The 14,428-nt window shown below is 38.9% G+C and overlaps 1 protein-coding gene across 1 annotated transcript in view; it reads left to right on the forward strand.

Annotated features, from left to right (window-relative positions):
• Positions 1-2,310: 2,310 nt before the first annotated feature.
• LOC115015289 (CMP-N-acetylneuraminate-beta-galactosamide-alpha-2,3-sialyltransferase 1-like) overlaps positions 2,311-14,428 on the forward strand; it is a 35,008-nt gene continuing 22,890 nt past the window's right edge. The window contains exons 1-2 of the mRNA XM_029442439.1: positions 2,311-2,601; positions 7,623-7,816. Of these exons, the coding sequence (XP_029298299.1) occupies positions 2,311-2,601; positions 7,623-7,816 (485 nt within the window). The remainder of the gene's footprint in view (positions 2,602-7,622; positions 7,817-14,428) is intronic.

Consider the following 14,428-nt stretch of genomic DNA (forward strand, 5'->3'; position numbering starts at 1 on the left):
CACTTATAAGCCTTCCTGTGCATTGGCCTGTGTCAGTGCGGCTGATAAACGGCTGTACAGTTTGCCTTTCTGCTCTGATAGCGAGAGTGGAATCAACAAGCAAGCAGTGTCGCTGCGTAGCCTTTTTTTCTGAGTCTTAAACCCAATCCTTTGCTTCCCTCCAGGGTGGAATTTGAATGACCTGATCAATTTCTAATCAGCAAAGACCCACAGCCTCTGTCGTAGTAATAGACTTTCCCACAAATCTGTTATATGGAGGGCTCACTCAGAAACGGTTAAGAGCACAAGGCAGGTATGCGTGTTCATTGTTCAGATATACGTCTCCCCATATGTGGGGATGATTGCACTATATCTCCAGCGTAGATCTGCTGTTATCTAAATATAGAGACATTCGAGGAATCCTAAGCACAGCTGCACATCAGAATAAAACCCGGGCCCTGTTAAAAGGCAGAGGTGGCCTTTTCATGTTGCAAATGACACCCCAGGAGGTCCGTCTGCTTTGTCAGACGTGGAAAGCATGTTCCCCCTTCTCTGTTTTATTCTAGGAATGTTGTCACTGGCAGGTTACTGCCTAACTGTGCATATGCTCTGAACATGGTTTACAGCAGTAACCCTGTTAGTGAGATGTACACCCACAGATGTACCAACATTCATTACATATAAGTGCATGCAGTAATCTTTTCATACCATTGAACTCAGTGTTTACGTTTGTTTGGTCAAGTTTGCATCTGTTTTAGTCCCTTCGGAGTCGCAGAAGCCGAATATTTCTTTTTATTAATTCAACCATTTATCCTTTACCAAAAATACTCTAAAGCCTCATATTTACAAAAAAAAAAGTTTTTAGTCCCCTTCACTGTGGAAATGAAAAACACCAAAACAAAAACTTACAAAACACATTTCTATGCAAGGCCATCCTATTCAAACTGCTGATGCGCATGGATAAATAATACATATTTGATTATATATACACACCTGAGTGATGCGTCTATTCATTAAAATGGACAAAGTCTCCCGGCGGAGCACGTCTCTGTCGAGGGGTCAACGTTTCCCTTCACAAACGTGAAAAAGCTTAATACTGTGTGCTGCTCGAGAGGTGGAATGATTGCTTTTTGCAAGTCCCACCAGTTAAACAAACAAAAAGCAATGAAATATATGAGAATGTATACGATCAGGTGGTATTTTGACGTGGCGTGGGCGGATACGGATGCACGAGCTCAGTATATATATATATAAAGGTTTTTAGACCTTTTACCAAAACACATGCTCCAGCTATTTATCCTTTACTTTCCTTCTGGCTTCTTACTTGTCTTTAAACCCTCAACAGTAACACGTAATGTAGAGATATATATAATTATATATATATTAAATATTGTGTATATTTATTCTAATTTCAATGTTTATTTATTTGCATTAGATAATCTCTCCACATACATAAGAACGCATGCAGAAGTACCCTGCAGGTCAGGAATCACTGGTTAATGCAGCCTACGTCCACCCTAATGGTAAAAATAGACAAAATATAATATATACAATTCAATGTTGGACATGCATGGACGTTGACATGCAAATAGCCATAAAAAAAGAGCGAAATAGACTGTAATAAACTGTTTCCCTAATTCACACTTATTAGAATTTGAAGAATGTGACACTGGATCAATAACTGTCAATAATTTGTGCATTTGGACTTTGATTCTATCTAAGTTAAAAAAGCTGTTTCCAGTTATTGACATGCCCTTAACTGAGAGAAGAGAGGGCTGCCTGTTTGTTCCAGCAGAACTGTAATCATGTTCCCAATCAATCCAGACACTTCTGGTGTTTGATGGTGTTTTTAAGAGCTGACTGCGGCACATCCTGTGGAATTTGTCTTGAAGGGAAGAAACCGAGCAATAAAAAAAGCCACAGCCACGCACAGAGAATAGTGCGGCGTTACGTACAGTTTGACAGTTTCATCTTTGAAACTGAAATTTAAAGAACACTGAGCAGTGCCAAATGAACACTCCCTTGTGTATTAAAGTTCAACAGTATCAGAGCCCCACAGGCTGTTTTTCTTACTAATTTTCCCAACGTGTGTGTCATAAAAATGTCCTTTTCTTTGCCTCCTAGGTAGATCATCACAGAATGGATTACACATCAGTCACTCGCCTCACAGAGTCAACAGACATAAAACTGGCAGGATCTGAATAACCAGGAGCTGAAGAGCCTTCTATTGGTTTGGATGAATCAAACAAACCTTCATGAACCCAATCCTGACCAACAGGAAGTGCTCATCGGACAGCAGTGATTTATTTGAGTCCAGCCGACTGCGACGACATGTCTCTACCCAAGCAGAGGAAAGTCAGGACTTTTGCTCTGCTGTTTTGCGTCCTTTCGTTCACAACATTCCTGTTCAGTTACACTTTCCGGGAGCCTTCGGTCTACTTCTTCAAGTACGCTTTCCGCCTATCGGACAACTTTTTCTCCAAAGGGCTATGCGCCTGCCAACAGTGCATGACGGAGTTGGAGGACGACCCCTGGTTTGCTGAGCGCTTCAATCAGTCCGTCCACCCCCTGATGACGAGAGAGAGCAGCGTCCTCTCTGATGAAACCTTTAAATGGTGGCAGGTAAGTGTTTGGGAGATTTGCATTGCTTGAAAAAAACCATTCAGCTTCTGAGAGCTAGACGAGGTGTTGAAAAGGAAGATCATGAATAAAGAAGAGAGAGCACTCGCCGCTTTAATGCTCCCAAGATGTGTTTGTTTCAAATCCAAGGGATCTTCACCAGGATCAAGTTGTGAAGCAAACTCCCACGCACAATTTGTTCACATTTAACAAGTGAGAGGGTGGATATGGAAATTGTTGTTTACTCTCATCATCTTTCCCACAGCTATAGACGAAGAGAGACATTTTCCATCATAACTCAAAGTACAGGTGAATGTGTAGGAAGCCATAACCATTTACTTTTTGCAATCTGCATCGTTCCTCCGGAAATAATGCAAATGTGCTGCAAACATTATGCAAATATGTCACTTCTGTTCATGAATATGTGCTTCGACTACAGTTATTCCTAACAGTGACTGTTAAGGAAAGAAATCTGACTCCATCATAAATATAGAGCTAGGTCCAGCAGGCGATTAGCCTAGCTTAGCATAAAGACTGGAAGCAGGGATAAACACACTGTATTGAAGAAGTGGACATGTTTGCCGTCACCTATTGTTTTGTTTACGTTTCTTTGAGTATGGGAGTTTGGCTTTTTGGCTGTTGCCACCTCGTTTTTTTTGGAAACAGAAGTGACCATATTTGGACGAGAGGGTGGAGCTGGAGAGGAGCAGCTGTGGCTTCTGTTACCTTTGAACTAGGCCCGGCTAGCTGTTCCCACCTGCGTCCAGTCTTTATGCTAAGCTAAGTGTCTGCTGGCTTTAGATTACCCAGAATGCATGTGTTGGATCGATCGATCTCAGGGAAAATTGTTCCTTCTTTTTAGTTAGATATGGTAATGAATTTTCTGCCTTACCTTTGCAAGTTATTGATAAATATACACACATAAATATATATATATATAAATATACACACATAAATATATATATATATATATAAAAAATATATATATAAATATATATATATATATATATATATATATATAAATATAAAGTATATATATATATATATATATATATATATATATATATATAAATATAAAGTATATATATAAAATATATTTTTTTTACTATTTTATTTTATTATATTTACGGTGTGTATATATATAGATATATATATATAAATATAATGATGGTATATATATATAAATATATATGTGTATATGTAATTAAATATATATGTGTATATATATATATATATATATAATGTGATAGATATATAGTGTAATATATATATATATATATATATATATATATATACACAGTATAATATAAAATATAATAATATAAAATAAAATAGTAAAAAAAATTATATTTTATATATATACTATATATATATATATATATAAATATATATATAAAAATATAAAAATATATATATATATATATATATATATATACACACAGTATGTATATATATATATATATATATATATATATATACAGTATGTATAAATATATATATATTTATACATACTATATACAGTATATCTCAAAAGTGAGTACACCCTTTAGATTTTTGCAAATATTCTGTTATATCCTTTCAGGGGATAACATTATCCTACTGAAACTTTGATATAACTTAAAGTAGTCAGTGTGCTGCTTGAATAACAGTATAGATTTATTGTCCTTTGAAAATTACTCAGTACACAGCTGTTAATGTCTAAACAGCTGGCAACAAAAGTGAGTACACCCCATAGTGAACATGTCCTAATTGTGCCCAATGATGTTGTTTTCCCGCCCTGGTGTCATGTGACTCGTTAGTGTTACAAGGATTCAGGTGTAAATGATAAGCAGGGCTGTTAAATTTGGTGTTTTGGGCACAATTCTCTCTGAATGCTGGACAACATGGCACCTCATGGCAAGGAACTCTCTGAGCGGCTGAAAAAAAGGATTATTGCGCTTCACAAAGATGGCCTTGGCTATAAGAAGATTGCCAACACCATGAAAATGAGTTGCAGCACAGTGGCTAAGATCATACAGCGGTTTTCCAGGACAGGTTCCACTCGGAACAGGCCTCGCCAGGGTCGACCAAAGAAGTTGAGTCCACGTGCTCAGCGTCATATCCAGAGGTTGGTTTCCAAAAATAGACGTGCGAGTGCTTCCAGCATTGCTGCAGAGGTTGCAGAAGTGGGATGTCAGCCTGTCAGTGCCCAGACCATACGCCGCACACTGCATCAAATCGGTTTGTATGGCCGTCGCCCCAGACAGAAGCCCCTTCTGAAGCCGATGCATAAGAAAGCCCGCAAACAGTTTGCTGAAGACAATGAATCCAAGAACATGAGTTACTGGAACCATGTCCTGTGGTCTGATGAGACCAAAATAAACCTGTTTGGGTCAGATGGTGTCCGGCGTGTGTGGCGGCACCCTGGTGAGGAGTACCAAGACAAATGTGTTTTGCCTACAGTCAAGCATGGTGGTGGCAGCATCATGGTCTGGGGCTGCATGAGTGCTGCCGGCACTGGGGAGCTGCATTTCATTGAGGGACACATGAATTCCAATATATACTGTGACATCCTGCAGCAGAGCATGATCCCCTCTCTTCGGAAACTGGGCCGTAGGGCAGTTTTCCAACATGATAATGACCCTAAACACACCTCCAAGATGACAACGGCCTTGCTGAAGAAGCTGAAGGTTAAGGTGATGGACTGGCCAAGTATGTCTCCAGACCTAAACCCAATTGAGCACATGTGGGGCATCCTCAAGAGGAAGGTGGAGGAGTGCAAGGTGTCCAACATCCGTGCGCTCCGTGATGTCGTCGTGGAGGAGTGGAAGAAGATTCCAGAAGCAACCTGTGCAGCTCTGGTGAATTCCATGCCCAGGAGGGTTAAAGCAGTGCTAGATAACAATGGTGGTCACACAAAATATTGACACTTTGGGCACAATTTAGACATGTTCACTATGGGGTGTACTCACTTTTGTTGCCAGCTGTTTAGACATTAACAGCTGTGTACTGAGTAATTTTCAAAGGACAATAAATCTATACTGTTATTCAAGCAGCACACTGACTACTTTAAGTTATATCAAAGTTTCAGTAGGATAATGTTATCCCCTGAAAGGATATAACAGAATATTTGCAAAAATCTAAAGGGTGTACTCACTTTTGAGATATACTGTATATATACACATGGCAAATATCCAGTACCAGACCACTTTTTCTCCAGTTTGTCCTCTGACACTGGAGTCACAAGAGGAATTGTTATCTCTGTCTCTTCCATGATGGGTTTTGTCACCTGTATGATTGCTGAGTGTTAAATCGCTGCTCAAAGAGAAAGAGTCTTGGATTTAAAGTGACTGACACAGAAACCTGGTATTTACTGTTAGTGTAGCTAAAACATTTCCTCATATTAACCTCCACTGGATATAATAATTAGATAGTAATTAATAAAGTGTATTATGGATGCTTTATTGTTTGAATGTCAGCTATATATATATATATATATATATATATATATATATATATATATATATATATATATATAATTACATACCTTATATTAATTATATGTATAATGCTCCTTCTGTATATCCCATTATTAAAGTAGAGCTCTCTGAATTAGAAAAGCCTCTTCACAAAGTGTATGTCACACAATTATCCTACCTTTATCTGGAAGGCATCCTGTGCCTTAAGCATTCCCACATTCACCTCACACTGCGTCCAATTAGAGGCAAGAAAAGAAAAATTACTGCAAGGTTGCCTCCTGTCACTACTCATTTCAGGAAATGCTTCTCACAGCGTGCTTGATGAGGTAAGCGTCACATATCGACGGTACCCCGGCCAGATGGGTCGGGCCGCGCTGCTGCCAGGCAAAGGCCTCACCTCCAGGTGTACCCGGGCTCCTCCAATGACACAACAAAGTTTACATGTTACACAGCTAAATGTCGTTTAAGTAAAGGGCAGTTTCAAACTAGGCGGAAAATGCAAGTTACTGTTCACAACATGAGTCTGTTTTTATATATATAATATGTATATACATGCATATACAGACACAGGTTTGCATTGTGTGACATAAAACGGTATTTAAGTGGGAAAAGAGAGAGAAAAGTTCAACATTTGGGCGTTTAAAATGTAAGAATTTGAATTAAAATGACTTTTAAGACTAACTATTCTTAGATAATAGCTTTATAGATGATAAATAGCTTTTACATAAAGAACGTTAACAAATTAATGCATTATGTTCACCATATCTGACACCGTCCTTGAGAGACCATCCTTATAAACCTGAAATAAATCATGAAGGGTTGTTAGTTTCCTGATATTTAACCGGCTGTAAAGATCAAAAGGCCAAAACTGGAATGTTCAATCATTTCAGGTCATTTCCAACAGAATCCTTCAAAAGCCTTTTCTGTAAAGTTCAGCTGGATAAACATTGTTCTTCTTTTTAAACTGAATGTCTTTATATTCGAGGTGGAATTGGTCATTTAAGATAATTGCATTTTACATTCTTCTCTTCCGTTATCAATCCTGAAAATCAAGCCAAAATCAAACGCGACAGAATTCTCTGAACGATTGTTAAAGATCAAACTTTACCAATAAATGAATTGTATTGTATGAAATGACCATGGGAAATACCGTGTGTTATCTGGCAGTTACGTTAATAAATTGCATCTTTTTTATCCAATATTCAAAGCCACATAAAATTAAAAAATGTTAAATGGTTTCCCAAGAATTGTATTGGCACGGTGCAAAAGCATCTCCAGTAATATTTAGAGCGTCAGTCACTCAAAGTCACGAGAGACTGCAGAACATTCTGCACAACATATAACGGTGTACAGTGCATACACAGTCCTGCGTTTATTCTCTGTCTCTCCGAGTTCAAAGCCACCAGAAGAAGGCCCGGCCAAAAGAGCCCCCGCAGACGTCGCTAAGCCCCCCCTTAGGTTATTTCAGAAATGTGTCTCGAGCTCCGCTGCCCTTGTTCAATCACTTCAACTTAAAGTGGCCCTGGAGCCGCAGCTCTCTGAGGTCTGTCTCTGCTGTGTCACCAGTGGTTGCAGTCGGACAGGCATCCGGCCAACTTCACTGAAGTGGTGGAGGAGCTATTCCAAGTCATCCCTGATGAGGTGCTCTACATGGACGCCAGCCCGGAGCGCTGCAGGACATGCGCCGTGGTGGGGAACTCTGGGAACCTGAAGGGGGCCCAGTACGGCGGCCTCATCGACTCCAGTGATTTCATCATAAGGTCAGTGAGTACTTCAATCTGGAGTGTGATTCTGAGGATAGTGCAGTCACAATCTTTTGACATTTGCTATGACATTTATTCAATTGTGTCAGTCCGACTGCTTTAAAATATATAAAATGTGACCTTTTCCATATTAAAATGTCTAAAAATGACAAACTAAATGATGTATTTTGCTGAGTTTTGTTCTAAGAGTATCACAAATGTTTCCAACAATTTTCAAACGTGGAGAAATGCATCATTTTAATTAACGGTGCATTTAATGGCGTCGTATCCGCTTGTCATAGATTGTATTTTTATCCACTTTTAAAGGCACATTTATTACTAAAAACACTTAAATATATTTTAACCGGATGAAAGATTTTGTATCTTAAGTTGTCATGCGTGGGAGAAACATGGATTTCTTTAAGGTAAAACTGCTACATTCAGTTTTTAATCACTTAACAACCTCCTTGATCGCACAGGTTGTAAATGAGACAATAATTTACCACTTTGTTTGGACGTGAAACTGAAAGACTGCATCCAAGATGTCGGTGATACTTCATCACTCAGGGCCAATGGCGTAAATATTGATGGTGCAACGGCGGGCCCTTGAAGCTCGGTACCTTGTTGCCGAGTTATTTCTTTAAGGGGAGGTCACAGTGTTCTGAATAACACTCATCTACAGCAATGTGGCCTTTTGTTCCCTCTCACATGTTGAGTCAACATTCGGCCACGTTGACGATGAAAGATGAATTTCTTAAATGCAAGTGATCAGGTGCCGTAATCCATTCATCCACACTGTAACGTTAGGCGTGTGTGTGTGTGTGTGTGTGTAAACCAGCCAATATAAACATTTAAAATGGGGATTTTTTAGCATTTCTTGGGCTTTAATTACTTAACACATGATTTACAAGGAGTGTTTTTTGTGGACATTTTGCATTTATTCAAAGGTGGAAAATAGAGAGGGGGGTTGACTTGTAATAATGTTAGTTCACTGTAATCACAGTGGAGGCATCTTAAACACTTGGAATCACGATCCTGAGCTTTAACTGACTGAACTCATTCTACACTTACATGTTAACTCGGGTGATTTTATTTTTTTTCCCCTGCAGCACTGTTCAGTTCAAATCAACGAATCCATCATATCATATGTATACATCAACGTTTTAGTTTCACGCTTAGTTAATTGAGAGCAGATAAACACTGGAGAAGCTTTTGCTCTCCGTCTCATCTCTCCCAGCATGCACTCTGCACAGAGGTGGGGTCGGAGATTTCACTTCACACACTAACAATTTGAGAAAATTATCTTAACAAAGCAGCAGATGAAAACAAATTTCAAGTTTGAGTGTTCAAATGTTTATCCAGTGCCTTCGGGCGGCGGGGAACAAGAGAGGAGTTTGTCGCTCCCTGTAATCAGTCACACCGATTGCAGCTCTGCAGAGAATGAATTGTGAAAAGATGGAAAACACGACAAGGTGATTTTCTAGAGGGGTTGTGAGTGAGCTCTCTGCTGCAGGGACATTTGCTTTATGATGTAAAAGAAAAAAAATGCTAATTTAGACGTCGAAGGGTAAACAAACACGTCTCGCTCAGACTTCACTTCAATGAGCTGATCTGCAGGGTGGAATATGCAAATTCCTAAAGAGTGGAGTGGAATGAATTAGAATATTATACAACCATTTAGAATGATGTTACCATCTGATATATGCAATGAGAAATAAAGATGCATTCAGTATTCAAAGATTGTTTCTTTACTGACGGGATGATGGTTGTAGACGATACGATAACACTTGCATATATTAAAAATATCAGATCAATGATATTGATAGAATATCTGCTCAGAAAGCGTAAGGGAACACAGTCTAGTGAGCGGAGACTGAAATCCAAATGTTTTTCAATTATCCATAATGTAATTTGCACAGATCCTCTAAAGCCTCCTGTTTAGACCATTATGAATATTAAACGGTATTGGCCTATCGGCTAAAGCCTCTTGTTTGCTCAGCAGATTGCAGGGGTAAAATAGATTTGAGTCATAAAAAGAGCCTTTGTTTCTGCCTGACAAAAGTAAGCTTGATGGATTTTGAATAACGATGTTTGAAGTCGTCGTTAAAATGAGATGAGAATTCTGTTTTTGTTCTTCTAAAACGTAATTGATCGGCTGACACATTATGTGGACATCTCATCACAGGGAACACCCAGCAAACATTTCCAGGTTGTTTTTCATTGCAGATAAAAAAAGTACATTCTGATGCTTTTATCTAGTAAACGTGAGAATATATAACCATATGGAGTAGAAGACACAGATATAAAGCAGTCGCACTTCATCTGTTGTGTAGCTCGGACACACCGGGGGAGATAAGGAAGAACAATTTGGACCAAAACAACAAACAAAACTGTAAAAGATGATTGTCTCGCATTGTGATCGATTTAGTGTAATGGAAACTGAAAGGTGAGGGTCAAAACAAAACTGCAAATTTGTGTAAATATAACATGAATAATTCAGCAGAAGCAAATTGGAATTAAATAATGCAACGTAATGGAAAAGACAAAGACAACACAGAGAATAAGTGTGTGCACACTAAATACTATTTTCATTCCGCCTGTATCTCAGTTAATTTCATTAAGGAAAACTAATGAAAGATATTCCTGGATTAAGTTTTCACAATAGAAATGACACATTGAATAATAATAACACCATTAATTACTAGAATTATGATGAAATGTATTACATTTTATATCCACAAATAAAAACATAATGTGAAAGTTGTGTCAACTAGCTGCTTATAAATCAAATATTGTTGCATCCTGATTAATCCTTCAGTAGTAATCTTCGTGTAATAAAAAAACATTGACTGAACCATTACACTCGGTATGAACGGTGCCATGCCAACGGTCCATTATTCCGAAGAACCCAATTGTCCCATTTGACCGAAAACCCACTTATACGACGGTCCACTAATAAAAACAAAATCCCATTGTTCTGAAGAACACACACTGTCCCCGCAACAGAAGCTCATGGTTCATCACGAAGCAGAATGATGTCGTTGGGTGCAATGTTTTCCCTTCACCTGACGTTGCAGCCCTAACCAATCTAACTCCTCTTATACAACCCCGAAAAAATCCCAAAAAAAAAATCATGATATCCGATGACATCATTGATTGATTTGCTCCTGTGTGTTGTTGCAGGGACAGTGTGTGTTTTTGGAGCAATGGGCCTTCAAAGCATTTGCCATTTGGTTTTGGGATAATAGGCTGTCGGTCAAATGGGACATTGTTTTGGACTGTTGGGGTTAAGGACTAATGGGCCGTCGGAAAACAACGGGCAGTCCTCAGAGAATTCTCCGCTAACCTCACGGTAGATAACAACACCTGTAACCATGGTAACTGGCATTTCACTGAAGAAGAAAACTAACAAAAATAAAAAGACTAAAATATGATTCTGAGCAGGCAGAGAAATCCCTCCCCTGTTCTCTTCTTTACTCCAGGCTTTATACCAGACACTCATCTTGTCACTGTATAGTGAGCAGTAGATTTAGATTTCAGACACTTTAAACAGTGAGTGATGCATGAGACCAATAAAATGTGGAGTGTTGCATTGTGGGATTGTTAGCAGAACGGTTTATCCATGGCAGGAAACTGTTTTTTTTCTTTCCATGGTAGGAATTTTAAAGGAAAAGTTGGGGAAATGTACATAATATTATTCAATGATGTGTTTGCAATATGTGCCGTAATCCTATTGGTTGCTGGAGAAGCTTTAAACAACCAACATCTTGTAAAGAGATGTGAGTGAATATTAAACAGAGAGAGTGGTCAATCTTTCCTGACGTCAGTAACTCATCTATGAGAGATGAGTTACTGAGTTACTGAAGCTACCGACCTTTAGGATTACGTCACATGTTGCAAACACGTCACTGAATACGATTATTGTATAAAACACGTCATCTTAACCTTTGGTAAATCCCTGTTTGCTTACTCTTTCACCCAGTTACAGGCAAATGTCCTACTTTCTGTTTACACATAAACATGAAAAGTCCAAAACATGGCCAGTACATGCAATCTGTCAGGGTTCAGTAGGAAAGAATAAATCATCATTAGGCATAAAGTCGTGTTTCTTAGCTTTTTGCAGTAATGTAACGCATTTCAAATTACAATTAAACACTTAAATGTTTAGAATCCGTCAGAATTTCTCACCACGAAAAAAGCACAATGCATTGGGAGGGTTGCAGCTCGTTGAGATAAATCCTATTAAAACATATTTCCTGATTCTGTATTTTGTTGCCTCTGTTTTTGCATCCTTCTGTGCTTTCAGCTGCATTGTAAACTTGAATCCATGTCATTCAATTTTGAAACTGGCTTCCCGGTCAAACTAAACAACCATAATCATGAACGCGGTTGCGTTTGATGAGTCTCTTTACTGTTTACTGATTCATAAAAAGGAGGACCCAAATGCAGAACAGCAGACGAGGGTTTTAAAGAACAGTGAGCTTTAATTACACAAAGCCCAAAAACACATTATGGTACAAAGCAAAAACAACCGAGGGAACGAGCTATAAAAATACAAAAGGTAAAAAGTAAACTGAAAAGACGAACCAGGATGATACGAGGGAACACGATGAGGTACTAGTCAGCACGCGGAAAACATCCAGTAACAAGGGGGAAACATGAATGATGAACCAACAAGGAGGACAATGAGACAGACTGATATATACACACAGAAACTAATGAAGGGAACGAGACACAGCTGGGGGAGAAAGGCAAAGACACAAGGGCAGGGTGAATGGACACAGGAGGATCAAATCAACAATCACAAAAGGAGGGAAAAACACACAGACAGAAAGTACAACTAGACATGACACAAGGGGAGTGAACCTTACAAAATAAAACAGGACATGACAGTTTACGACAGTTAACGATTGCATTTGATCCGGCCTTTGTTAATGTCTGCCCCATTCCTCATGTGTTCCACCTTTGTTTAATTAGTTGATTAGTCTCGTATGTACTAGTCTGTGTGTTTCGCCTGTTTCTATGTCTGATACAAAAACAGGTTAACACTGGATACAGTAGTCTGAGTTTGTGGAATAACGGTGTGGGCGCTGAGACGTGAAGCAGGACTCTGTTAAGATTGATGACAAAAGGGCTTCATGATGATGTGGCTGACGCGAAGATCTTATCAAGAGAGCAACCAGAGCGCTGCCTAAATATTCAAAAGCAAATTTCACACGGTATTCTTGCATGCCTCTTAATTTATCACAGCGTGGCTTTGTCAAACAGCTGTGACATGTTGCCTGTGTTTAAAGCCACATTACTGCACTTATCTTCTTTGCCAGCCCCCGCTGCGACAGCAGCATGGCTTTGTCTACCAGTTAAATTATCGGATAGCAGGAGACGAGAGTTATTCTTCGCCATTAGCAGAAGAGTTTCCTGCAGGAGCATGCGATGGAAATATGCAGTTAAAAAAAAAAATTGTTATTCAAGCCTTTGGAGTCATGCCTGGTTAAAAGCCTTAGTGCTGAGTCAAAAGGTCACCGATGCTGAAACAAGCAGTGGACCACTGAGGTGTGGAATAAATATTTCACAAAACTTGGGCAACATGCTTGAGGGCAACACTCTGTCCAGAATACATTGTCATGAAATGTTGGTCCCTCCAAATCCAGACAAATAAGGATTGTGTAATCACTCACATCTCTGTTGGACACGGAGTATCTGATCATATGCAATCACATTCTCTCAGTACATCTGCGTGCTCGGAGGCACACCAGCATGTTTTATTTGAAAAGAAGTAGGCTGCCTTAGAAGTGTGATTGTCTAATCATTCATATTTACTCTGCTGAATTGAGGATCAGTCAAGCTTATATTTCCATACTATGATGTAAGCCCCTGCAAATAACTTCATTAAGATGGATCTTAAAGCCAGCAGATATAAAAGGTAAAAATGGGATTTTCACACAATTTATACGGGAGCTTTAGTTGTCTTCTAAATGTTCCTCATAACTAGTAATGATGTTCTTTAAACCTGTTGACAAGATTCAGAGAATAAACTTTTTCCTTTCTCTGTAAGAGTGTGATTACCATAATGATAAGCTCCTGAGGGCTCATGAATAAGTGCCTCTTACCCATCAACCACCTCTGACCAAGGACACATAAGCTGCACTTTAGGTTTGTAATCAGTGCCCTAAAGCTTGAACACAGCTCATGTATTGGAAGCTTGTGTTTGTGTTATTCCTCCTTGTTGTTGTTATGATTATAGCACAATGAGAATAGTGCTTTCCATCATCTCCATCATATCTAAAAAATTCCAATTAAGACATCATTTTCATGTGTGTCCAATCCACTCTGCATTCAATCCTTAATTTGTCTATTTGTTATTTAGACACAAAGAACAATAGTGTTCAGGGGCTTGATTGCCACTTGGGCTACCCACGCTGCAAATGAGTCACCGGTGCACTTCAAGCATCCATCAAATGTCCATTTTGTGATATGAATTCAAATGACGGCCATTTTCAGGTTCCATTACTTACACCTTCAGTGTTTTTATGTTATTCGTCCATTGTCTCAAATGGCTTCTTGTATGGATGCATGAGTAAAGATCATTTGTATTTCCTCCTGCCGTTGATGAGCCGAGGAACTGAGTGA

This window comes from Cottoperca gobio, chromosome 11 (genome assembly GCF_900634415.1).
Source record: "Cottoperca gobio chromosome 11, fCotGob3.1, whole genome shotgun sequence".
In the NCBI taxonomy this organism is placed as follows: Eukaryota; Metazoa; Chordata; class Actinopteri; order Perciformes; family Bovichtidae; genus Cottoperca; species Cottoperca gobio.